Below are 27,849 nucleotides of genomic sequence, written 5' to 3' on the forward strand. Positions count from 1 at the left end.
CTGTTCATTTCTTGAATTTTGTCGTCCTCAAGGACCTGATGCTTGGAATTTTCTCATATCATGCTCAACTTCTTCCTGGGTTATCATAACTTTCTTCATTGATTCAATTATCAACTAAATGTTGTGGCTTCTCCAATCTATTTCTCTAGCCCCAGTTGCTTTCTGAATCTCTAGCCCCCTGCTATAAAAACTTGCTCAGATGCAGCATCTGCAGCATCTCCCTGAATCAGATCCCAGACAGGCCTGCTTCTCCTCGAGTCAGCTCCTCTTCTTGCCTCCCAACCCCAGTTGAAAAGCAGCACAGCTAAACTGTATCTCCTGATTCTCTTCTCTCCTTCCCAGATCAGCATCCAATCCACCAGCAAACCCCAGATTTCTGCTTCTGCCCTCTTCTTTCTGTACTCATGAACAGTTGTCTCCTATCTCTGGATTTTGGTTCCAGTCTCCCAACGAGGCTTCTTATTTCAGTCCTACTCCTCACCAACAAACTCTCCAAAGGGCAGTCAGTGTGAACTTTCTAAAGAGCAAATCTGAATTCATGTCTCCTTGCAGCCACAACATTCTGTGGCCACTGTGGTCCTCAGGAAAGAGTCAAATATGTCAGCAAAGCCCATGAGTCATTTCAGGAGTGGCCGTGGCTTCTCTCTGTAGCTCTTCCCTGCTTCCTGCCAGCCCTGACCACCACCGCAGCTGAGCGGGGTTGCAGGTCACTCTCCATCTCCACCATCCTCCAAAGCCTTCCCAAGTCCATACTCCATCCAATTAGCCCATCTAAATCTTCATTCTCCCTACATTTTTTTGTATCACCTTCCTTGAAAATAATGTTTCTGACCTCTCCTTAGCTCTGAAGTAAGGTCACTCCTCACTAATCTGAAATAATTACATAGCAGATTAGTTTGATTGAATAAAATTGTTTAAATTCATACTTTGAAAGAATAACTTTCAAGTATTAGGAATAGTTTAAACCTACAGCTAACATGTTACAGCCTAAGCTGTATTTGTATTTTTATTAGAAAATAATTTCATTTTGGGTTCAAATATTTATTATGGAAGAATTCGCAACCCGAACTTATGTTGCAAGTGATTTCCCCATGGAAATTGCAGTGGAATTTGTGCCCAGCTCTGGTACAATTAGTATTCATTCCTAATTAACAGTGTTGAATTAAGGAACATCAAAAATAGGTACCAGGCAAAATTAAGAAGTACTGCCTGAAAGAGATTTTATTCATATATGCTAGAAAATAGAAATGCAGAAAATGAAATAAATGAAGGTAACCATAACTATGTCTTAGGCAAAAACAGATGTTTTTGACTTATTTAAAATCATAGTTCATAGTTTATCTCAACTACTTCGATTATTCTGTTTCCCAAAATTCAAAACTCCACTCTTGGATACCAGAATATATAAAGATACAACTCAAAGTTTAATGGCATGGAAACTTGACATTTATCTCATCCCCAGCCAATATGGATCTCTGTTTTATTGGTCTTCATAAGGCTGTAGGTCCATAATCAATTTAGTTAGCCTTCCAGAATACGAATTCAGTGACAGACTTTGGTTTTACATTTTACCTGGCCCTCTTTACTTTCAAGGTATTATTTATGTAGCAGACTCTTAAAAAATGTAAGCATGTTTAGCACTTGGTCTCAGATTTTGTTGTTGTTCTTTCAGGAAGTTTACTATTTTCACTTAAATACATTTTTTGAATTCTTTATTTAAAGCAATTTTAAATTTAGGCAAAATTAAGAGGAAGGTGTAGAGATTTCTCATATACCCCTGCACCACATATGCATCCCCCACCAGAATGGCAATTGTTATAGCCAGTGCACTTGTACTGACAAATCATAGTCACATAAAATTCATACACTGCATTAGGGTTCACCCTTGGTGTGGTGTATTCTCTGATTTTGAACAGATATATAATGGCAGGTAGCTCTCATGATAGCATCATACAGAGTATTTTCACTGGCCTAAAATTCTGAGCTTCTGTTAAATCTGGACAGATATTTGAACAAAATTTTAGGCTTTGTATCAATGTCTTCCTTCAATTTTAGTAAAATAGAACTGTGCTATTGTTTGATTATTAAAAATGCAAATAAGACCTCATATTCACTGTCACATTGAAGCAAAATAACTTTTTGCTGAAGAATGACAACCAGTGTACGTGAACGTTTCACCAGTGAATCATTCCTGCCTGGTGGTGGGAGGGCTCTAGGCTAATTTGCCAGCCAGGAGATTCCTTGTCTCTTTCCATGACATCTTTTTGGTGTGTGATTTCTCCCTAAACTGGTCGGATTTCAGCTCCACACAGCAGTGTTTTGCTCTCCCCAAGCTTCAACATTCACAATCTGGACTTGGAGTCTCAGTGGGACTTAGCTGGGGCCCCTCAGCCACAGCTTTGGGAAGCTCCGGAAGCCCTAGCTACCCAAGCCCTCTGGGCCCTCTTGTGTGATTCCATGGGGACCCACCCCAGGGTAACTGATTTACAGGGCAGTCATGGAGCTTCAGGTACGATGAACTCTGCTCTGCCTTCCGAGACACATACTGGTTCATCTGAGATCAACTGGAAGTAGGTATCAGTCAGCCCCACACCAGAGTAAAAATGCCTGTGAGCGTTGGGTGCTGAGAGGGCAAGCGGTGTGTGGAGACACCACCTCTGTTCTTTCGTTCCTTTGCTTCTCCATGAGATGCTTCCTAGAAACACGTTTAAGCCTTTGAAACAAACTATTGTGTTACCATGGAAGAGACAGGCCAGTCCCTGTTCCAAGTGGCAGATGATTTTTTCCAGCATGTAGCCTTCTGTTACTGAGACTCATGTGTTCCAAGAAACTCAAAGTGCTTCAAAGAGAACAACATCGACTCAGCCTCTCCATAAGAATTAAAACCCTTAGCTCATAAATGCAGAGATCGAATCCAAGATCAATCAAACATCAGAATCAAACTCTTGTTGACAGTCACTGGGGTTAGAAATCAGATTATTCTAGGCCTGGGGATTTTAGGATCCTGCCCCTTCCCCAGTGAAATGTCAGCATTGTGCACAGTGAGTTGCTTTCTCCCGGAATGCCAAGCTGCCTGTCCTGGAAACTGGGTAAGGTCATGCTTCTCTGAATAGCAATATTGTATTTGCTATTGCCATTTTGATGTGAGAAACAAAACATAAAGCTAATCTTTAGATGCCCTTCCCTTTATTGTCAGGGAATACAGTCTCTCGGATGGCACATTCCATTCAGCCAGTGAATAATGAGCTTTGATAGAAGTGAAGTCCGTGCCCTTCACAGCCTGTCTCACACAGGACTCTCTTTTCTTCCTGCCCTGCTATTCATTTCATTGGCTTTTACCACCATTGCACTGACAAAACAAGAAATCAATAAGTAATTATGGATAGGTAAGGGAATGCCTACAGGTCTCCTCCAGTGTCCACACCACAGCAGGTGGGAGAGTGAACCCAGCCCTTGAGTGGCCTCCTGCTGCCTGTTCAAGGCTGACCACTGCACATAAATGAGCCAGGAGTCCTGTCCCTGCAAATTGAAGTTAATGGCTCGTGTCTGACATTCCTTCATCAGCCTGGTCTGCTGGGCATTTGAAGAACACCCCTAGTTTGTGATGAAAATCAGAAATCTATTTTGAAACATCATCAAGGAAAAAACACAACAAAGTTAAAATTCGAAGTTGTGATCCCTAAGCTTTGCAGTAAGAAGAGTGAGACATACTTTAATACTTCCTTCAGTATGTACCATTTTGAGAATTAATAGATTTTACTCTCTGGGTATCTAAGATAGTCATGGAAAAGCACTAAATCCTCTGTAGAAATAAATTAAACTGCTAAATGCAGAGCCGTCATTTTATCAGGGAACCCTGTTCACCAGGAATTTATTAATCTTTCAGCAGTGCTGAAAAATTCCTCACCAAGAGATGACTAGAAAAACACAAGGACTACTAGCCAGATTCTAAAACATCCCCAAGGCTGGAGCCCTCAAAGTTCACAATTGTAGTTCCTCTAGTGTTTTCTTTTCCAAACAGCTTGATATGAAGTTAGGGTAGAAAATGAAAAGGCTGAAGTTAAACTCGTCTATAGTACTTTCTCCTCCATAAATCTGGGCATTTACTTGTTGATGTTTCTATTGACAATGAAGGTCTTTCTTCATGAGGCCCCCTGACCTCTCAGAGAGAATTCTCAGGCACTCATCATATGATATCTGTCCAAAAACAAAGGCACAAACGGGAACAGAAGCAAAAATCAATTGTGCAAAAAGTGGAAATCAATGCACCCGGCAGTTGATAAACGAGAAGTGACTCAGTTGTAGCTATTGCTGGGACAGGTCCCCAAGTCAGGGAAATCCACATAGCAGTGCCCAAATTAAACATTTCCCCTATAATACCACTCTATTACAGAGCTTCGCCCGTGACAAAAATACCGAAGAGACAAAAGACAGAAAAAAATGATTGCATCAGTAACTAGAAAACTCAGGAAGTTTAACGTAGGCGTACAGCATACGTGCATTCTTGTGGCTTACTTTGTGTGACCACGTCTACCTTTCCCACTCCGTCTTCAGTGGGTACCAGTAGATTTGGGGATGTCACCTATGAGAACCTCAACCTGGCTGAATGCTCCCCTCACCCTCCCTTTCTCCCTCCCTCTCTCATAAGCTGTGTCTTTACCCTTCCCAATGCCACCAACGAGGTTAGACCAAGTGGGAAAGGAAGCCACAGTGAGGAGACCCAACCTGACCAATGCAGCCATATCCTGCTCTGGTGCACTTGGGCTGTGGGAGATGTCCACCGGCTAGCTCCTTCTCTCGTGAGGGCAGTGGTTGGTTTACTGAGAAGTGCCACCTGCTGCTGAGAGCCTTCCGTCTGCTGCCTGGCCTGGGCCCAGCCTCCTCCAACTGCTCAGAATTCTGCATCAGCCTCAGGCTTCTGCTTCTTCACTGTATATAGACTGGTTAGATACAAATTCTGCGCTCCTGTAGGTAACATAGTTTTGGAAGTCCTGTTTAAAAAGAAGAGTAAACTTTATGATTATAAAATTATTTAACATCCTCCGAAGGAGCCCATGCAGTGGGAGGACCTAAAATTTAAACTTCTTGTGCTACACTGTCAATTCACCTCTGACCCCAAATCATTCTGCCAACATTACTTAAGACACCAGCTCTGGCAACACCCAAACTCCAGGGAGCCCATGGTCAAGCTCTTTAAGAAGTTTGTCCCCTGGGTTTTAGGAGATGAGGTGTGGGGAATACTCAGCCACTGGCTACCTTCATGGAAGTGCCTCTTCACCCTCTAGAAAATTCCTCGCCTATTCTTAGACCATATGAAAGTAGGTCACATGCTAATACTGCAGAAGCCTATTTGGTCTGCCACTGTTGCAGCTCTGAACAAATGCTCTAGAACTGTAATTAGAGAATAAGGGACCATGGAGTCAGTGTGGAAAATCACATTAACACAGGCCCAGTACCCTGTCAGTTCTGTAATTATCTACAAGTTTTTCATAATGCTAAGTCATTATGGTGAACAAACATGACTCAAAGGAAGTTAGAAATGGATCACCCTCTGGATTTACTTCCTACTGCAACACTAACAAATTACCGCCAAAAAAAGTTAAAAATACCAAAAATAAGTGATCTTACAGTTCTAGAAGCCAGAAATACAAAATGGGTTCGCTGGGCTGAAATCAAAGTGTTGGCAGGGATGCATTCCCTCTTTACATTCTCCAGAGAGTTGCCTTCCTTATGTCCTCCAGCTCCTGGAGGTGGCCCGCATGCCTGGGCTGGTAGCCTCATCCTCCATCTTCAACGTCAGCAACAAAGCACCTTTGAGTCCCTCTCTGTGCTTGCATTGAGCGCCATATTGCCTTCCCCAGCTCTCACCTCCTGAATCTCTCATGAGGAAGGACCTGGTGGTTGCAGTGGCCCATGGCATCCTCAGAATGACCTTGTCCTTTGAGATCTTAATCATACCTTTGGAGTCCCTTTTGCCATTTAAGGGAGTCTATTCACAGGTTCTGGAATTAGGAAAAGGACATCTTTGGGGCCCATTGCTCAGCCCCACACCCTCTCACATGAGAGTCTGAGTGTAATAGTCAAACCGTGAAATAACACCTCTTGGAGTCAGGGGTTGGCTTCTCGTTACCCGCTGCCTTCACCTCTAGAGTGTCAACCTCATCTGCAGTGTTCACGTTGACCCTCAGTCTGTCCACATAACAGGCAACTGGAAATGGGCCAGGAGCACGTGCCTTCTTCTTTTGGAGACATGCCACCAGCTCTAAATCATGTGGCAGATCTCCCTACCTGGGGGCCTAACCAAAAGCTGAGTGTTTCTATTACAAGGTGGAGTTTTTTTAAAAGGTTACTGACATGTTTACGCCCATGATGTGCATGTTCTGTACATAACAACACCAAACTCCTTGACTCTCAGTGCCCAGTTTTTATCAAAGCACATTTTTGGAAGATCCCACTATGCTTACCTCTCATTGCAAACGGTTCTACAGGAGTTACCAGTTGACTTCAACTTTGAAAACCAGCCATTTCCATGACTCCTTAGTCCTATTCAGGAGACCAGTGCAGTGGGTAAAGAAGAAGACCTGTAAGTTTTCAGATTATTAAAAAATAGTCTTGCACAATGCAAAGAGCATCAGTAATGTCAGAGGAAGAAGCGAGGTCATAGGATGTGGAAACATGTTGGATTTTTCTTTGTTTCTACTCTCCCCATCTTAGCACACGGTGCCCTTGGCAGGTTGGCCGAGTGCCTGGTGGTAAACCCTGATGAACCCACAATTCTCACACATCCTCTGAGAGTCACTTATGCTAATTGCCTGATTTAACCAGATGACAGATTTACCATGACATACATAGCATCAAATAATGAAGTGCATCAACTGGGTTTCCTCTATGCCATTCTAAACTATAGTACCCCCCTTTTCTTAATCTCCTTGTGTAATATCACATGATTCCTCTTAGTCATCCTCCCTGTCCTAGTAGCAAATGACCACTTCTACACTCATTCAACACATATCTGTTGAATACCTACTGTGTCTTTGACTCTCTTCTAGTTTCCCAAAGTGAACACATCCATATTGCCTTTCCCCAATTTCATAAAGACAATCCTTTTCAATCATTATTTCTTGATTGTTTTACTTTTTATTTTTACCAGGCTCTATTCTAAAATAGAAATGTATTTTTATGCCATCATGGCATGGTTGTTACCAAGGCTAGACTTTCCCTTCATGGGTTGTTTTTGCAAGAGGCTATTGCTGTGGCCATTTTTAGACACTCATTCCTCCCCCATTTCTCCTCGGGATCTATGCCTGTCTCTTTCTCTATTCACACCTCAATTTAATTAAATTTCATCAGAAGCCAACTGTTAGGTGGTTCTGAGTGCTGATTGAATAAACCTCCATTGTCGCTACCTGGGAGCTTAGGCACTGCAGGGGTGCATTCAGTGACTCCTTCCCTGTCCACTGTGGGGCATTCTGCAGAGACCTCAGATTTGGGACCCAGGTCTTCATCGACCCCTCATGAGCATATATGAAAAATACCCAGTTATTTCCAATGTCAAAGTGACTGAAGTACTAAAAGCCAGACATTTGGATTTGTGAACCTGAAGGCAGGACTTCGTTCAGTTGCATCCCAAGTTCAACTTTGCAGTATTGATTGGGACACAGAAGACAGAGCCAAAGACCATCCATGTCACATCTTTGGGTCAAAGCCTCTAAAGTGACAGCAGGGAAGTCAAAAGGACTAATTTGGTCTTGTTTCAACTTTCCAAGCTCTCCCCTCCCCCGTCCTATCAGTATAAATGACTAATTTGGGGCAGTTAACAATGATATTACTTTCTTCAACTAAATTGTATCCATTTCTTTCCAAACTGTCAAATCTTCTTGGTGAAGTGGGTTCTTTAAGATTAGGCCAACTGAATTAAATTGAATTCATAAAATGAATTTACAGAGTCTTTTTGAAAAGATGTCACTACAGAAGATCCTCATATATACTGTACCTTTAAGTATCCAAATCAATTTAATTAAATTTCATTAGAAGCGGCAGAGCTGAAACTAGCTAATGAAAGCCACTGGCATGTCAGGTGGTATTTATTCCTGCATTAAACTGCAAATACTCCCTTTTGGCCCTTAAAATTTAGTTTAAATATTTAACTTTAATGGGTTTCGGAATTGTTGATGGAATTAGCTTAAATGAATCTTTAACAAACAGTTTACCTTAAAAATAGATGGAAGCTTGTTTTATTACAGCCAAGAGAAGCTGAAGGTTTCACTGATATGCAAAATTGCCTGGGTCTTCAATTACCGGGACTATGCATGGGAGTATTCTGCTTCCATTTTTTTTTCTATTTAATAACCTTTTATTGAAATAAGGACAATGTATAACTACCACTAATTTGGAATATTTTCTTTCTCTGCTTAATGTGATTACATTAATAGGTTTGTACACTTAAAAATGACTGGCAACGGGCACAATTTTTAAAAATCAAGTTTTTCGCATGTGAGACTAATGTCTTAGCTGGTTGCCTCCTGCAGGGGGGTAGCAACAATTTATGTTTTAACTTTCATTTGAGAAACAGGTCCCCAAAGAAGAAATCTTGTTTGTGAGTGTAAGTGACGAGAATAAGCAGCGAGGCGGACTAGTAGATGGTCTTGGGTTGCTAAAAGCCCAAAGGATTTTCACCATACTTTTCTTTGTATCTCAAGTCACTCAAAGAAAATTAGAATTGACAAGCTTTATGGGCTGTAGAGCCTTCAAGGACAGCTAAGGGGAAAAACTTGTATTCGTTACTTCAGCATCAAATAGTTTCTGTATGCCCACTGAGAAATCCTTGTTTTGAGGCCAAATAAATCTTACCAGATTGAGGAAGTTCCAGAGCTGTTTACAAACCAGGGAGGAAAAGGCCAGTGACCGCACACCAGCCACGGTGTCCTAGGGTCTGAGCCAGAGTCCAACTCATGTCCCCAGTAGAAATGAAAAACTGTTGTCCACGGTCAAGGTTCATTTTTTACAGAAACTTGTGTCTGAGTCAGAGATGTTCCTGATTACAAGGAAAGATTGGCTAAATCTGACTTCTAAGTATTGAAGTCCAGCAGCCAGAACCCACTCTGAGAACAGAATTGTCAGGGGTATCATCAACATTTACTTCCCTGACTGTCCCCCAGGCCACCTTTCACCCCAGCCCAAGGGGGTCTCTAAAGCGTGTCTTCTTCCAGAAGGTGAAGTCAGAGGGCACCAAATAAGTGACTCAAAACCCCTTTCCTGCCACTTGTCATCTCATTAGTGAGGATTTGGTATATAATCCCTTTTCTCTCTGCCTGATTGCCAAATCCTCCAAACCTTCATTCTAGCAGCCCTTGAGATATTTGCTCTTCTTTGTAAACTCTTTGTTGTGTGGATGGAGCCAACTTATTTCCCTGGGGCCTCTTCTCCTCCTCTATCTGGTCCTTCTCCATCCTTTCTCTGACTCAGCAGGGTGCCAGTGCACTCATCTGCCCACCTGGCGGTAACAGGATGTTCTCTGCTCCCTGGGGCCAAGTGGGATTCTGTACCCAATCCCACACAGGTGCTTCTCTTCCTGTCTCCCCTACATTCTCCCCACCCCACCCCTCTCGGTGACATGCTCTATCAACAAGATGATGTTGTTGACAGGAATGTGACTGTCGTCCTTTTTCCCTCCCAGTAATGTCAATGTGACACATTCAGGAAGCAGCCCCTTCAGGTTAGTGGGCACATTCTGGTAGGTGTGGGTGGCTGTACCCAGTCCTGAAAGAAACTGGAGCATATCTAACAGGAAATGTGATATGCCCTCCCTTCTCATCCTTTTCTCCTGGTGCTCCTAAGGGGTTTGAGGATGGAGACCTGTCTGTGAGGCTGTGGGCAGGAACTGGTGTTTTCTGAGCGGCAGGATGCAAGAAGCAATGGAGATGGAGGAGCTGAGATGCGTGCCCTGAGAGATGTGTTTGGAATCAGCACCAGTCTGGGGCCAGATGTGCAGATATAATGATGCTTCAAAATTATTTTCAAGATCCGGTAAGGAGGAGGCAAGTTCATTTGCCTCACACTGAAATATGGGCAGCTGAGAGAGATTACCACTTAAAATGGAGCAGGCAGGCTGCGGCCCCGTTTTTTAAAAAAATATTTAGCCTAAACTAACACTGCCTTGAGCCCAGCTGCACGTATGACATAAAAGACAGATATTCCAACACAGAAGAGGATTCATCTGATGAGGTTACTCTAATCTAAAATTAAGAAAATATCATAAGACTGTCATATTTATTCAGTATAGAATAATAGACCTTAAGAACAGTACAGGCTATGTGTAAAACCTACAAAATTGCTTAGCATTTCCTTTCACAATAATAAATGCCATCATATCAAATCCAGCTAGCATTTATTAGGCACCTCTGTGTTCCAGGTATTATACTTGGCACTAAGGCTTCATAAAGAGGGTACTCACCCTTCCTGCCCCACAGCTGGGGAGACAGACAGGATGGCAAGAGACTTTCCGGTGATATGAAAGCATTTTGTTAATCGTAGGGAAAGAAAACCATAGTCACGTGACTTGTACGTTCCCCCCAAGTCTCAGAGGCATCCCAAGTCTCAGAGCAGTGGTGATTTGATGGACATCTGCTGCCTGCCTCCTGTTTACCTGGCACACAACTGACCAGGTAAGAGTCAACAGATACAAAAGGGGAAGGCACTGTGCTCAGTCTCAGGGCTGCCTGCTGAACAGGGTAGACATGTGAAATTGAATCACACAGTCAGCGAATACTGTGCAATCGGGTGTGACTGGGGCTCAGTGTGTGTGTGGCACCCTGAGGTTGTGACCTATTTTTGACTTTGTAGAAGTCATCCTTGAGACATTCCACATGGATTAGGGGCTGAATGGCTTCCTAGGAATTAGTGTTTTAAAAACTTGTGTGCATTCCAACTAGTAATCTCCTCCACCTGTGCAAAACCTCCAAGCCAGTAGTGTATGATCACAGGGCTTTGCTAGTACCAACTCTGGAGAGGCAGGAACTTTCACCAAGAATGATGCCCAGGCCCTTCCCAGAACAACTTAAACAGAAGAATCTCCAGGGCTACGGCTTAGGCATTACTCTTTCTCAAACTCCCCAAGCTCATGAATCTTGTTGCCCTTAATTTATGGAAGAGAGAAAAAAAAAAAACCCTGAAGCTCTATTTACAGTGTATATACTGAGAGGAAGGGGTATATACATTGTAGATGTATATACCCCTTGTAGATGTCTAATCCCACTTCTCCAGCTACAGGGACCCCTAGGGTAACACCCTGAGTAGGGGAAGCATATTCCTGATAATAATTTTGAGCCTTGACAGACTGCTCTAGCTCATCCCTTGCACAGTTGAATTGAATGTCACAGTTTCCAGAGTAAGAAGCTGTGGGCTAATGTGTTATCCTCAACAGTCTGAAAGCCGCTTAGACCCTTCGTCCACACTCTGTAAGTGGAAGAAATCTCTCCGTAATAACATTCTGCTTGAGATGTTTACTGGGTACTCAATAAATATAATATGGAGAGTATTATAAGTTCAGGAACCTAAAACTCAAGTCTGTGAAACCTAATAGAGTGGCGGCCGCCTAGACCCACCGTGAAGACCCAGTGGTTTTGAGGCTGTGGAGTGTGCATGAACTTGACATTCTGGCACTCTGCACCCTTGAAAATGCCAATGGGGTCGACCCCAGCTTTGGGGAATAATAAATTTCATAAAGAAACACGTCAGAAACTTTGACACAGAAGCTAAAACTGGTGGAAGGACAGTAAAAGGATAAGATAAAGAAAATCAGATGATTCCTGGTGGCAATTTAAAAGTTCAATGACTTTGAACTCCTCTTTAGATTTCCATCTCTATCTACTTGGAGCCATTTAACAGCCTCCAGTTTTAAGTTTAATGTGTTAAAAATAAAAACCAATTTGAGGCGCAGATATCATATCACATTTTTGACAGCTTAGCTGGGTCTTGAGCTGGAGGGCACAACTTCTGGGTCATTCTGCTGAGCCACAGATGTTGGAAAAGTTCCTTATCATCAACATTGAGGATTAACAGCCCTTCCCTGGTTACTGTGCCTATTCTGAATTCTCTGGTTTTCTTCTTTGAGCTTTCTTATCTAACCCCTGCAAGCCAGAGAGATGGTGCAAGGGGGGTCTAAGGCCAAGCACCCAAGGTACTAGAGCTCCAAGAAGTTCTCTGGCTGACAGTGAGTTAAAATTTTAACAAGAAAATAGTGATTAAGGAGGCAAACAATGATGGAAGATACCTGTCCAAGTGGCACGTGTTTACATGAACCACTTCAAGCCTTTCTGAACGAGAATGGGAAGGAAATGATTGGTATCGAGCTGATCACAAATATGTAAGTGGCTAGTGGGACGGAAAGAAGGTTAACTTAACAACAACTTTCCCAAAGAAACTATCTCTTCATTTCCTTTCTTATTTAGAAAGCCAAACATTGTCTTTTAATTGACTGACGCAAAATTTCATATAATAAAAGGAGTGGAGAGCCATGAAATTCATCTCACAGTAACTGATTCTTCATCATAACTCTTTGCAATGAGCACTGACTAATCTGTATCCTAGGCCAGCTGTATCCTGGTCTGGCATCCAGTGGCTTCTGGGGCATTTGGAAATAGGTACATTCAGAAGCTGAATTTTAAAGTCCCTTCCAGGCATGGTTGAATGCAGCAAAGTTGAAGTCTGACAGTTTTGCCATTGAAACGTCTACGGCATCTTGGACCAAGAGGGAAAAGGGAGCGGAGCCCCTCTTCTTCCTGCTCCTCCTGGAGCTCCCCTGCTGTGGCTCAGGAAATTGCCAAATCAACATCCCAGACTGGGTTTCCACAGCCCTGCTCCTTAAGCTCCCCTCTCCCCACCTCCACTAGGAGTTTCTGTGCCCACTTGCATGGCTATGTGGGAGGGGTCTGGCTCAGACTGGCATTCTCCTCCCTGCCTCTGACCACCTCCTCTCTCACCACCCCCAGGGGTCTGCTAATCCCATCATCCAGAGACAAGTTACCTGCCAGGTCACATCTCTGTCATGCATGAGCATTTTCAGGATTGGACATTATGAAGGATTTGAAAGCTGTGTGTGTGTGTGTGTGTGTGTGTGTGTGTGTGTGTGTGTGTGTGTCCTTGAAGTTTCTTCATAAGCAGTTTTATACGGCCATTTTCCTGAAATGGAAGAACTTAGAGGGGAGCAGTGTACCCTAACCCCATGAAATTTAAACTGCTTCAGATTTGACTGAAGCCATGTCCTAAGCCATGACTTAGAACCCCAAGGTGTACCTTCTAAATTGCAAATGAGACCAACATAAAACAAGCTGCCTTCATTGGATCATATTTAGGATTTTTTTTCTTTTTGCTGTCAACCAAGCATTCCCTTCAAAATGAAAGATTATCTTATCTAAACAATTTTTTTAAATCATTCTCAAATATGAGTAACGGGTACATACACTTTCAAAATATTTTTCACCCTGCACATGTTTTCGGTAAACCTGTCCCTTCCTGTCATGGACGCCACCCTCCAGAGGATCTAAGAAAAACCCATAGGATTCCAGTGGACACATTCTCTCCTCCTACCACGGTCCCTACCCCTTACCATGACATGATCCTACCGTTCCCTGAGGACAGTTTACACCTTTCACCCTTCATTCATTAATTCAACTGCCGCCAATTTCCTGAGCCTTCTGGGTCATCCATCAACCTCGGGCTGCCTCCACAGTCTGTCTTGGTCCTACGCCTTCATCTTTAACCCCTGGTGTGCTGGTAGCGGCCCCTCTATGTCCATTACCTGACTGCTCTTTCTTCCTCTTCTTGCTCTGACCCTTGGAGACCCTGGGGACTTCGCCCACCCTCTCAGGAGGTAGCTGCTTCCTCTTTCCTCGACTCCCTCACCCCATGTCACTGGCCCTGGAGGTGGGGTAAGTGCCCTCCTTCTCCTCATTGCTCCTTTGAGAACTTGGCCTTCTCTCCTCTTTTAAGAACTCCCAGCATCTGGGAGGCACCCCCACTCCCGCAGACTCTGATCCTTGTGGGATCTCCAGTCCACTAGCTAATCTCCACTCTCCATCCCCTCCCTCCCATCTTTATTTTCCTCTCTACCCGGCTTAGTTCCATGACTTTCTCTTGTCCTTGTGCCTCTCCAAGTTGCATGACTGAAAACCTCCATCCAACTTTGCCCACCTGCCCCAGAGCAGCAGGATGTGGCTGGGGAAGAGCAAAGGACCACGCTGACAGGTCGCCTCATTCTCTAGTCATTGCTGCACACCTCAAGTAGTGTCCCCGCAATCCCTCTGCCCACCCTGGCCGCCCAGGGCCTGACCATAGCCAACTTCCTCCCCCCTCACCTCCCAAACTGTTCCACACCTTTCTTCTCCCTCTTCCATCCTCCAAACTCCAACCCATCCTTACCTTCAGCAGACGACCTCACTTTTCATTTTCCCTGAGGAGAGAACGTGCTCGTCCTCCGTCTCCGCATCTCGCCATCTCCTTGCTGCATCTTGGCTGGAGAGCCTGTCTGGCCTCCCTCCTGTTCCCATAGCCAGTGACCCCTTTGCTCACTGAATCCCATCAGCCTATTTCCTCCTGTGATCTTCTCCTTTCTCCCCTACGTCACCAGTTTTTCCCTCCTTGATGTTGAGTCATTCTATCAGCATACAAAATGCTGCAAAATCTTCCCAGGGATCTATTAAAACACCTCTTGATCCCTCTCTCTTCAAGCCCCATTCCTCTGCTGCCCTTTTATGGTAGAATTGTGCCACAGGCTGCCTGGATTCCCTGTCTCTCCTTCATTAGTTCTCCATTATCTTTTGAGCCTTCTTGAGTGAGACACAGTCTGGCAGAATCAAGTACTTTTGTTCCTATCATGATGGCTTCCATCTCTCCAGGACCAGTGGACGTGCTTGGTCCTTCTCCGTTGATTGGCCTTCTCCTCCTCCTTATGCATCTGTTCTCCTAGTCTTGCTGACATTACACCACTTTGTTTTCCCCCCAGCCCACCCTGTTCCTGCTCAGTGCCCTGAGAAACACCCCTGACTCCTTGCACCCTCTAAATTCTGGAGTGCCCCAGGGCCCACCCGGCTTCTGTCTCCGGCTTTCCTGTGTTTCCATTCAGATAGATGGTTCCACCCATTCTCACATATGGTTCCACCCATTCTCTTGCTCTGAATAGTATCTACATGCTCAACTCCAGAATTTCTTCTCTAACCCTGACGTTCCTCTGGGTTCACAGATTCGACCTGATGCTGTAGCCTCTGTTCCATCTCTGACCCAACCTGTGCCAAGGTGCTCCTGGTTCCCCTTCTACTTCTCTCCCTGTTCTCCCTCAGTCAGTGGCTCCTGCCATTCTGGTTCACACCAGAAGCATCGGGGTAAGACTTGATTTCTCTGTCCCACACTCTTTGGAAAACCCTCCAGCACAGAAGCAAATCTTCCCTTTCTCCCCAGGCGCACCCCATCTGAGTCAGTGTGGCCTTTCCCTCTCTCTTGGTGAAATTGCAGCCTCTATTCTGTTCTCTGTAAACTGTCCTCGGCCCAGAAGGCTTCTTGCTGTCCTGGTCCCCTTGCTCACTCTGCTCAGTCATAGGAGCCTTTGTTCTCACGTAGGTCAGACCAGTTCCCACCAGCACCTTCACCTCTGTTCATCCTGGGACTTGGGGCCCCACCTCTGTCCTCCGTGTCTGACTCCTGGTCATTCTCCAAAATGCTTCCTTGACCATAGGCCACTCAATAGCCACACCAGCACGACCCACCACACTCTCTCTCTTCACCCTCCTTCCCTTCCGAGTACTTGAAAGTACGTCACATTTTAATATTAATGTTTAGCTTGCTTACATTTTGACTTTGGGAGCTGTCTTGACTTTGTAAGGCTCAAGTTCCTCCTCTGTAGACTGGGGAGAATAATAACATCCAGATCTTGGGATCGATAAGAGGATCTTGCACCATCGTAAGTACCCAACAGTATCTTTTAAAATAATATACCTCTAACCTGAACTTCATCCCACCATTCAAATAAACAAGAATAACAAAAGTTTGATAAATGAAGAGACGCAATAGCAAAATGAGTATGAATTGTGTTTTTATTAATTTTCATCTATTGATATTTTCAATGATTCTCGAAAAAGCATTGAATTCCCTTAAAAGTCTAAGTATTATCCAAAATGAAAACCTGAAAGAGTTGCAAACAGTTGTCTCTGTGAAGCAAGAATTGGGAGCAGGATAGAGTCCTGCTCTTCTTTGTTACAACATTAATACTATTGGACACTTTACTTTGTAGATATATAGTTGAGTTTTAAGAAGAAAGACTGGAAGGAAATACTGGGACCCATTAACAAGAGCTATCTGGGGTGGAGAAGGTGGAATCACCAGATGTTCTTTCTTTCTTCTTTATGTTTTCTAAGTTCCCCAAATGATCCAGAATGTATTTCAATACATTTTTTAAAATCATATGCATGCTTTTCATATATGAACTGGGTATTAAAAGGCTAATGGAGGCTTGGTAGGATGCATTTGGAATATGCTCCAAAATTTAAAATCTGACTTCTGGGGCACCAGGGAACACCTAGTCTAGTGTGGATACTTAGCAGCAGCTGCTAAGACCTTGAGACAGGCAGGGTTGGGTATCTGTGGCGGAGAAGAGGGTTAGAAACAGGGTAAGGAAGGTAAGTGGGAAGGGAGGACGCCAACCTAGCATCCTGATTGCTCACAAATCGGTCCTGAGAACAAGAGTAATCACTTTGGGGGCTGGGAATGTGGCTCAGGCGGTAGCACGCTGTCTGGCATGTGTGCAGCCCGGGTTCGATCCTCAGCACCACATACCAACAAAGATGTTGTGTCCGCCGAGAACTAAAAAAAAATGAAAATATTAAAAATTCTCTCTCCTCTCTCACTCTCTAAAAAAAAAAAAAAAAGAGTAATCACTTTGGGAAGATTTGGAGAGAGGAGGCAGGCATGGCCAGAGACAGGTAAACAAAGGATAGACTTTTTCAGGGTCGTCTGACTTTCTGAGCATCATATTTGCATTTAATAAAAACCTCTAACCAAAGCAAATTTGCAAAGAGACCATTTATTCCACATCTGGGAAGGGAAGCAGGCACTAAAAGCAGGGGCTCCCAGCCAGGCTGCCTGGAGGAGAAGGGGTGTGTCTTAATTCACATTCCCTCTGTTAACCTTGATGATGGCCAGGAGCTCTGTAATCTCCTTTGACATGCTGTAGAAATGTTCTGCAAATTCAAATGCTTAGAACTTTCAAATGTCGGGAGGTGAAGGATCACTCTGCCTTCCCGTTTAATAGGAGTACGCTGTCTTTTGCAGGATGGATGGTCACAATATCACTTTGTAGCCTCATCTTCAACCATCGAGAGGGATCGGCAAAGGCCCTACTCCTCCTCCCGCACACCCTCCATCTCCCCTGTGCGCGTGTCTCCCAACAACCGCTCAGGTAAGAGGCTGCCCAGGGCCGCCCCAGGCCTTGGTTCCCCTGAGCAAAGGCTCTCCCCGCAGTCCCTCAGCTGAGATGCACCCGGAGGGGAACTGCCCCAACTTTGACTAGGAATATGAAATGCCTTTGTGTTATGTAAACACATATTCAGAGCAAATTCTCTAACAGGTTCCCATGCATAAATGCCTATCAGGAACCTGCCTTCAGAGAGGAGCAAGTGTGAGGAAGACTGTCAAGACTGTGCACATCAGGATTTTCCATGCGCAGTTTTTGAAACTTAGTCTGAGTTGCATTTTCTTTATTGTAAATGGGATAACAGAGTAGAGGACACGGGATATACTGTGTCTTTCTTTGGCATGAGATATATCTTGAGGGTCTCATAATTATTGTGTGTCCAGTTGGCTTTTTATTATTACCTACAAATCATTGATAAATTCTTACACCAAATTTTAACTTGTAAGTCATTCCATTTAATTTTCTAATTTTGTCACATTCCTCTTGCTTCAATTTTGAGCTTGATTCATACATTTATTTGTGAAAGTATTTTATGTGATACCACTTTTCAGTTGTTTGAAGGAATGCCAAAAATTAGATGGAAATATACAAGGTAAAATACGAACACCTTGTATAATAATAGAAGCAGCATGGGTTTATTGCTCTTTTACCCAAAGTTCAAAAGTTTTTGAAACTTTTCATTTCTGCGTTTTGGTTTTGTTTGGAGAATGAAGGACGGACAACAATTCTATGCCCTCACCAACCCAGCTCTCCTGGCTTCCGCACATGACTCCATTTCCTTACCCTCCCCAGCCCTCTCCCTGATGAGATGATGGTATTTCTGAAAGGATATTCTGGAGACATTGGCAAAAAACGCTGCCCACCAAAGTGGCCTCTCCACCCCGCGGACAATTGCAAATCTGAGGAAAATTGCAAATCCTTACACTGGCCCGTCAGAATGACGGAAAATCAGAAACCAGGGGGGAGCTTTAGACCGACACAAGGCACCCTCTCCAACCCGTGAAAGCTTCTAGGTCCAGCCTCCCATGAGGATCGGGAACCCCTGTGACTGGGGACACTTCCACCTAAACTCACAGTGCAGAGGTGGCCTCTTTGTCTTCTTTTCCTACAATTCTGGCAGGTTTAAAAGGATAAGGAGCATGGAGCCTGGGAAACATAAGGAAAGTTCAGGTAGAAGTAAGGAAGATAAAGTGGCGTAACAGTGCGTAAGCCCCCCACAGGAGCAGGCAGGGCTGGGGACGCAGCCATCCACCAGTGCCTTGGCATTTCCTAGGCCAGGCACATCAAGACACCTAATAAACACTTGTTTGCATGATTTGATTTTTCCCAGAGCTTAATCCTGATTTACTGGAGACTCAAAGCACCACTGCGTCTGAGGTCTCCGGAGATAATTACACACTTGACGTGGTTTAATAAACACCACCATCTGTGCAGTATTAGACTCTAATTTTAAAAGCTTTGGTTAAGAAGCTTCGAAAAATTATCCCTCCGTGATTGCATGGCAGCGGCTCCTCAAAGGGCAGCCGCTGCGTAGGAAGACCCAGAAGCAAAGCAGGAAAGAGAGAAAAGGAACTTTTCTGGAAAAAGACAGGGTGAGCAGGAGAGAGAGAAGGGGGCAGAGGGTGACGGAGGTGAGTAAGGCTCCAGCAGAGGGTGAGGGAGGTGAGTCGAGCAGAGCAGCTGACGTTCTGAAGCAGCAGGAAATGGACAAAGCCCAGCTGAGCTAGGGGCTCTCCGGGACTTCATTGTTCTTGCAGAGGTCCCCCTTTTCGCTTCAGAACCCCAAGTGTTAATACATACGATGCAGCCACCTGTTACAGAGCTGTGGCCTTCTGGGAAACCGAGGCAGCAGGAAGACCCGCTTCAAACCCCAATTCTTGTGATCACGTCAGAAAGATGTCAGACCTGCTGCTCAGAGTAACAGGAATGAGTTGATTGAGGGGATAGGAAAAGCGAAAGGGGACACTCTCAAAGGAAAGAGTAGGTCCTCAGAGAGGAGAGGGACAACGTGCCTCTCCTGCACTCCAGTTTTACTGGGGATCCGTGGAAGTTTCCAGAGAGCCCACGGAGATCCACCTCTTCCCTTTTGACTGACAGCAGGCTGACATCAGACTTTCAAGTCCCCGCTGTCATGGCAACTGTGGGTCTCCTTGGCCCAGGATGACCCCTTCTGATTTCTTACAGATTTTATGGTTAGGAGGAACCATCCTTGTCTCCCAGAGTTTCAGGATCTGGTCACAAAGCTTTCCTGGGTTCCTCCCGTCAACATTATCTGAGGCCTGCGTTTCTCCTGCAGTTAACAGGTAGCTTGCTGAGGACTGTGACATGTCCTGTCCACCGAGGCCAGGCAGGGCTGCAGGTAAATTGCCTCTTGGAAAAGAAAGCAGGTGGGGGTCAGCTCAGTGGGCCCGTTTTATGAAATTATTCTCTTAACCTCCTGTTCCCTCCATGAGGGAGCCACCATGTCTCTCTCCCAACAGACCAGGGTCACTTGCCCCCAGGTATCCCAGGATGAGCAGAGATGACCTTGATTTTGCTTTCATCAGTTTTTGAGAAAGTCAAGGGATTTTCAGGGAGGGAACTCCTCTTCAGTACTTGTGCCTCTTGTTCTGGTGTGAAGCACCCACTTCCTCTCTGGCTGAGAGCTCCCAGGATCAGGAAGCTCAGTGGCTCACAGCTCCACCTCTCAGGGGCTCAGCAGGGATTTGCACACAGAAGATAAATAGTCTGACCAACAGGATTCAGTGATTCAGTGAAAAGAGAGGTGCATGGGGGGCAGGCAGCCCCTGCGCTGGGGCTCAGGGACCCTGCACATGTGAACAACGTGCAGAAAGGTAAGCAGGTTAGCTGAGAAGGGGCTTGGCCGCTGGCAAAGAAGACTTGGTGCCTGCCATCAGAGTTCCCAGGGAGTCCTACCCTCAACCGTCCCCAGGCATGGATTCCGAGGCCCCTTCACTGACAACTCAAACAAGCCAGGCCCAGGATCAGGTGGTGGAATCCTAAATTCTCAGGTGTTTGGGTTAAGGAAGATGGTGGGGCATTGCATTAGGGTTACAGAAGACCTGCATGCAACACCGATGGCCCACAGGGGGGAGCAGGACTGTCCCCAACAGAACACCCTGCTGCTGCTCCTTCCCTCCTCCTCTCTGCACCAGCCGGGCTACTGGGTGGCTACCAACCATTCCAGCTCCCACAAAAAATTGACCTTTTGGATTCACTTCTTTGCCTCCCAGTTCAACTTTCCCTCTGCTTTTGGTAGCGGCTCACTCCCGGGTCCAACAGGAAATGAGTGGCTGGAGGGTTAGATGTGTGAGGGACTGACGTGATGATCGTCCAAGGAGCTGCAGCAGGGACACCCCATCAGGAACAGAAGCTCTCCCAGCCCTGGCCCTGGGCCACCTGGAGAGAAGCTTGGTGGGCTTGGTGATCTCAGCCCCACAAATCTCCCCACGTGGACGGTCGTTTCTTCTGCCTTCCTCGAGAGCAGTTTCTGATGACGTCGACAACTCAACCTTTAAACCAAACTGCGTTGTTTCTAAACATGGATTCTTCCTTATCAGTACAGGTTGAATATGTTTTGTTCAAAATGCTTGGGACCAGAGTATTTCATATTTCTGGATACACACACACACACACACACACACACACACACACACACACACACTGTGGTATATATCCAGAAATATGAAATACTCTGGCCCTGGCCCCAAGACAGATAGGTAGGTAGATAGATAGACAGATAGGTAGATAGATATGGTATATCTTGGAGATAGGACTCCAGTCCAAACATGAAATTTATTTATGTTTTATATATACTTTACACATATAGCCTGAAGGTAATTTTATGTAATATTTTGAATAATCATCTGTTTTGACTGCAACCTATCACTTGAGATCAGGTATGGAATATTTCACCTTAGGTATAATGTCAACACTGAAAAAGTGTTTGATTTTGGAGCACTTCAGATTTTTTAATTTTGGGGTTAAGGATGCTAAAGCCAAAAAGGGGGAGGGGAGGAGAAATGGAAAGAGGGAGAGAGGGAAGGAAGGGAAAGAAAAAGAAAGCAAGACATGTCTTCATTCTTAAAACTGCCATGTACAACCTCGGGCAGGTCCTGTCTCTACCAGGGAAGATGGTCCCAGAATGTCATTTTTAAACACCTGCCTCTAAGCCACACCTCTCACCAGTTGTCACAGAGTGAGGCAAAGTGATACGTTCAAGAGCAAAAATCACCAAAAACTCTCAAGAGGCCACGCAGAGATAGGGGGCCCAGGTGGAGCCGTGTCTTTGTGGCCTTAACTGCTCGTGAAAAGGCAGACATGGTTTGGAATGAGATGCCAAAAAGACCACCCTTCTCCTTTCTTCATCTAGCAAGTGCCCCAGCTTCACCTCGGGAAATGATCAGCCTCAAGGAAAGGAAGACGGACTACGAGTCCACCAGCAGCAACGCCACCTACCACGGGACTAAAGGCGAGCACACTTCCAGGAAAGACACCATGACAGGTGGGTGCCCTGGGACCTCCTCCTCAGAGCAGGGGACCCAGGGACAGGGAGGGGCTGGGACCTCGGCCGCACGCCAGGCTTTGCCGCTCAGGAAGACCAAGTGGCTGTTGGGTCACTGGAGATCTTGATGGCCGTGATTCCCAGAAACGGGAACTGAGGAGATTAAGCAAAGATATAAAAACTGCGCATCTTAGAGCTGGGAAGCACTGAGAGAAAATGTCCTCTACACACTTTTAATCTCACTGTTTCCTTCTCACCTTCCCAGCTTATCCTATCCCCTCCAATTAGAAGGGAGAGTCAACACCTGTTTCTTCTTTGTGGGCACGACCCCTGGTGGGAGAGATTCCAAGATGCTGGTGGCTCTATAGCTCTGCTTGCCGGTTAGGAAAGGAGGGGAGGGAGGAGCATGGAGAGGATCAACTTCAGAGAATCCCCCAGAACTCCTGTAGGAGGCATTGTTTCCTCTTGTCATGAGGCCTGCCTCATTCCATGGTGGATGGCCAGGAAGCTTCATTAGAGCCCACTCCTGGATATACCCAAAGGACTTAAAGTCAGTATATGACACTGACACAGCCGCATCAGTGTTTATAGCAGCTCAGCTCACAGTAGCCAAGCTATGGAACCAACCTGAGTGTCCTTCAACAGATGATGGGTAAAGAAACTGTGGAATATACACACAATGGAGTATGACTCAGCCTTCTCCAGGGTTTCCATAAATCTCCTTTCCACTGGTCCTCCTTTAAGAAGCAGGACAAAGAATATTATTAGAGAGGGGTTTATACTTTAAAAGCAGAACTTAACTTTCAGAGCTGAGAGACTCTAACAGGGGACCCACATGCTTCTTTTCCACACAGACATGGAGATGGGTCCCTCTGAAAATCAGTCATGAGCAACAGGGCATTCAGAGAGCATGGTTATATTAGATCATTCATAAAACTGGACGCAGAGGATGCAATTCTAAACCAAGACCCTGTTATCAGAGAAATCTTGAAAGCAGGGGCACATTTCTCTGATATTATTTACATGCAGACCTGCAGGGAAGCAGAATAGACAAATTGGATGATTTATTAAAATGTCCTCTAAACCCAGGACAGCTAAGATGAATTTTCCTAATAGCAAATGTATTTACCCCAGTGGCTGTCTTTTCCACTTTAACTCTGTACAGCCGCATAAAGAAAAGCATAATAAACAGATGTTTTCACCCCCACTCGGAGGTCCACGTTCTGCCTCCTCGGGCAGACCCTCCCAGGGATACGCCCTGTTTACTCCTGAAATGTCCTTTGGGTGGGATGACCGAGCTCATTACAAGGCCATAGCTTATTAATCTCCTTCTCTGTTTTTCCCCATAAATGTTGCCCCTGTCATAAACGAACATGAACAAAGAAAGCCGTGAATCTGAATGTTGAGTCCCTGGAGTGGAGATGTTCAGTGGAGAATCCAAGTGGTGCCAACCAGTCTGCATGAGTAGTGGCACCTAGTTCACCTGACCCATTCAGTTTGCAATGATTATTGTGCCAGGTGGCCACATGGCCAGAAGTCTGGGACAACAAATTGAGATGATGGTTCTAAGAATAGTTGTGAGATTGATTGTAGTATCATCATTTAAGTTTAGTGTTGCTCTTTAGCTCTCTGGCCCAGTAGAATCACTCAGAAGGCTTTTAAAGGTGGGTGTGATCACACTGAAATAGTTCCAATGGTATATGATGGTGCCCTGCCCACCTAATAAGATAAAACATAAAATCTGGTGTTTCCCACATTCAGCCTTCCTAGGAAATGGCGGGGGTCTGGACAACTCTGGTATTGAGTTTTATACACATAAATCTTCAAACTTACTTAAAGGCTTAAACAGCCTTGCTCTAACTTACTTAAAAATGCAATTCAAAACTACACGATCAGTCACATAGCAAGCCCATAACACTAAGATCTTTATTGAATGTGTGTGGACAGGGGAAGCTTCTCGGAAGCCAATAGGCCCGATGTAAAATCTAGTTGTTGGCATCACAAAAATGCTGGTGGAGGTGACTAAGAGAGCATGGTCGTATTAGATCATTCGTGAAACTGGATGCAGAGGATGCAATTCTAAACAGACACTGAGAAGGGAGGGTGGGGGGGTGGGGGAGTGGTTTGGTGATGAGGTGAGGATGGGTAATGAGGGTGGTGGAGGGGATGGTGTTGGCAAGGCTTGTTTAGGGTGACGCTGGTGGAGATATTAGTGGAGATGATGGTCTTGGTGGGAGGCAGGCTGTGGTGTTGGTAGTGAGGCTGCTGGTGATGTTTATCCTATTTTATAGACAAGTGAATAAGTCCTCAACCCAGCCGGGTGGGAGCCCGTATTCCAGACAGGAATAGAAGCTGCCAAGCTCTTCTCCGGAGCCCTTTGACCAATGCCTATAATTCAAGTATTTACCTATGAAATCTGAATTTTTCTGTGTGACCTCCACACCAAAAGCAGTATTTTCTTTTTCTCATTCAAGAATAAATCCAAGGGTACTGGGGATGTAGCTCTGTGGTAGAGCACTTGCCTAGCATGTGCAGTGCCCTGGGTTCAATTCCCAGGACCACACCAAAAAAAAAAAAAAATTGTAATTTAAAAATTAATAACAAAAAAAGAATGAATGCAAGGGACATGTAATTTTGAGTGCAGGGCCATCCTGCCGTTCCCCACCTGGGACCAAGCTCTGGGTTCAGGAAAGTCGTCCTTGGCCCAGCTGTCAGCTCCCTCCTGAGCTCTCAGAAAGCCAGGCCTCTGGGCTTTGTTCCTCACTCCCCCACCCCTTTCTGGGTTCATGTCTCACTGAGATGAAGTCCCTTCAAGTGTCTTCTATCCTGGGTGCCTCTGCCACTGAGGAGCCCAGGACCCCGCTCAGCTGTTCACTGAGGCGAGCAGGACTCTGCTTCTCGCAGTCACGGCCGCTGAGAGCAAGCTCTGGTGTGGACGCTCCCCGCAGGGCAGGGCTGCTGGTCCCTCAGCTCCTGGCCTGACTTAAGTGGATCCGGGATTCTGCCCTCCCTCCTGAGCGTCCCAAGTGCCGCTTCATCAGATGGTCTGGGCTGCTTCTCCCCGGCTCTCACTGACGCCTTTTAAAGCCTCTCATCTTCCATGTGTTGATTCCGTGGGAAGCTGGGTGTTTGGGGGATGATACAAAAAAAAAAAAAAAGGTGTTTGTTTAAGTCAGTTTTGCATCGCTGTGACCAAAGACCTGGCAAGAACGAGGCAGAGGAGGGAAAGTTTACTTTGTCCGTGGTTGGCCGACTCGATGGCTCTGGACCTACCGTGGGGCAGGACATCGAGGCGGAAGGTGTGGCTGAGAAAGCAGCTGAGGATATGGCAGTTAGGAAGGAGAGAGAGAGACAGAGACAGACAGACAGACAGACAGCTCTGCTCACCAGGGACAAAATAGAAACCCCAAAGCCTGCCCCGGGGACTCATCTCCTCCAGCCCCCCACACCTCCTAGTCCCTTCCCAGTTAATCCCAGTGAGGGGGTGAATGTGTGATCAGGTTCGGGCTCTCATAACCCAGCATTTCACCTCTGAAGGTCCTTGCACGGCCGCCTGGAGACCTCTGCTTCCTGAGGGCCCTTCAGCCACACAGTCCCGTCTCAACAGGGAGTGGGCCAAGAGTGGAGCAGAACTTCCAGGAGGGATAGCTTTCACTCAGAAACCACAAATCTAGTAGGAAGGGAGGCCGCGGCTCGACCAGGACAGAGGCTTTGTCCTCCCCTCTGCCCCGTCCAGGCGTCTCAGTGTCAGTTTGGAGGGACGTTTTCTGTCGGGGATCAGAGCTCTGACAGCGCTGACCCGCGGTTTGTGCCTCTCTTCATCCATCAGCAGATTGAGCCCTTGCTCTGGGAGTGTCCCCTGAGGCCACACGCTGTGCCAGGCTCCGGGGGCGTGGACAATGGTGAGAACACTACTGTCTCTATCCCCCACGTGGGCTTCTGCGCTGGTGGGCACAGGCAGGCAATGTGCGAGGTCATCAGGGGACAGTCACCAGCAGGATCACTGCAGATGTTGAGAGGCATGAAGGGACTCCCTCACTGGAGCAGAGAGATGGGGGACGCCAGGTGGGAGGGTCCTTACCTGCCCTGGGCAACAAGGTGACACCTAAATAGCAAGAGGCAGCCGGAGTCTGGGGGAGGTAATTCCTAGAGGAAGATGGAGTACCGTCTCCCCGAAGCTGAACAAGCTGGGCTCACTCCACTGAGCCAGGAGGGACGGGCAGCCAGGGCCGCGTTACTAGAGAAGGGAGAGATGCCGCGGGAGGTCAGCTGGGGAAGATCACGCGGAACCTCGTGGACCAGGAAGGAGAGCGTCTCGAGTGGAGAGCACCGGGTATGGATAAGCAGAGGGAGTGACGTAATCAATCTGCCCAACAGTGCTCTCCCTGGGGGCTGGGAGGAGCAGACTGGGGGACAGGAAGCTGGGCCATCGGGGGATTTAGTGTCCAGGGAGAGAGGAGTGATGTGCATTCACCCAGAGAGGACGGCAGAGTTGTCTTTGAAGTCGAAGTTGTGCTCTCACCCTCGCTTCCTGAGCAGAATTTTCCAAGAGGAGGTTACTGCACAGTTACCGTGGGCCTGTGGGTAACCATCACGGGTGACAATGAACTTGAACCTGGATAGGCTGAGCAGGGCTGGGCCTCCCTACAGCAGCCTGGTCTCTGAGAGAGCAGGGGCCGTGCGATGGATTTCATTATCCCTTGGACCCTGGTGTTAGACCAGGATGCAAGAAAAGACCACTGACTCCAATTAAAATCAAATTAAAGCAAGCTTATTATTTTGACCAGCTGGGCTGCCTTTCCCACCCAAAACGGCGGGAACAAGACAGCAGCAGCAGCTTTCCTGCAGCCCAGCTTTATAGCCCAGAAAGTTACACAAAAAGGGGGGTTACAGGTAACAGAACTCTGACAAGCATCACACTAATGGTAGTTTACATTTTCGCTGGCCCCAACATCAGAATCTATGAAGGTCATTAGAGCCTCAGAGAGGGCTGCTGTCCGGTCAGAGAGCCAGGCATGGGTGAGTTCAAGGCACGGGCAGGCATTCCAAGCAGGTTCAGAATCTGCAGTAATTTATAGTAAAGTCGAAATTATTTTCATGGCTTTGTGGCGAGATGGCTCCCAATTTTAAGAAAAGTTCAGGTTAGGTCTATCACTGGAAACAAAGGCCAAGCCCTTCTTATTTCCAGAGTATTCTATGTCCCACTGACACTGGACAGACGGACTTTGTTGAGCTTTCTTCCCCCGTGATCCTTCATCAGCTGTACCCGATGGTAGTGCCTGAGCCCCTCCTGGGGGCCTGTGGCCTGCGCCTCAGGGTTCTGGGTAAGGAGGGGCACCGTCACCCACTCTCGGCCTGTGGAAGCTGCTGGCAGCTGGAGGGGGTCCTCCTCCTTCCTTTTGGCCACACCACAAGTGGGTGAGAAGCCAGGGGGACCCTATCTCTGCACCTGGCAGGATTCAAAGCCACAGCCCCCCAGATGCACAGGGGACATTCAGGTGGCACCGTCAATTGGTCCTTTGGGCTGTGGAGAAGTGAACTGTCTGGATGATGACCGAGCACTTCTGTGAGCCCAAGTTAGAAATGTTATTCTTGTCATTCTTCAGCTAAAGACTAAGCTGCTGATACAGACTGCATGCTCCAGGGCAGGTGACGAGCCTCTATTATCTACCCGTTCTCACCAGAAAAGAAGGCGATAAAGCTCTCGAGGTGGCGCCGTGTCTGCTGCACCTGCGCTGACCCTGTCTGTGCGGTGAGCAGTGTTGCCAGCGGCCCACGGGCCCGGGGTGTGGACAGCACCCCTGCTCTCTTTCTGCATCTCCCCATGTAAAACGAGGTCCAGGCTCAAAGCATCTCTCCTACTTGGAACGGTTCGCGGGACGCC

The 27,849-nt window shown here is 46.3% G+C and overlaps 1 protein-coding gene and 1 long non-coding RNA gene across 13 annotated transcripts in view; one reads left to right on the forward strand and one right to left on the reverse strand.

The window, feature by feature from the left end:
* The window catches only part of Ctnnd2 (catenin delta 2), an 849,641-nt gene that overhangs the window by 811,259 nt on the left and 10,533 nt on the right, over positions 1-27,849 (forward strand). For all 12 annotated transcript variants that reach the window (XM_078018082.1, XM_078018095.1, XM_078018091.1 and 9 more), the window contains 2 exons: positions 17,320-17,446; positions 21,834-21,965. In XM_078018082.1, the coding sequence (XP_077874208.1) occupies positions 17,320-17,446; positions 21,834-21,965 (259 nt within the window). The remainder of the gene's footprint in view (positions 1-17,319; positions 17,447-21,833; positions 21,966-27,849) is intronic.
* Positions 1,450-6,598, reverse strand: LOC120885355 (uncharacterized). The gene is made up of 3 exons (XR_005727923.2): positions 6,465-6,598; positions 4,726-4,991; positions 1,450-4,197 (listed from the first exon to the last, which is right to left on the reverse strand). It is a non-coding gene; the product is annotated as an uncharacterized LOC120885355 (long non-coding RNA).

This window comes from Ictidomys tridecemlineatus, chromosome 1 (genome assembly GCF_052094955.1).
Source record: "Ictidomys tridecemlineatus isolate mIctTri1 chromosome 1, mIctTri1.hap1, whole genome shotgun sequence".
NCBI lineage: Eukaryota > Metazoa > Chordata > Mammalia > Rodentia > Sciuridae > Ictidomys > Ictidomys tridecemlineatus.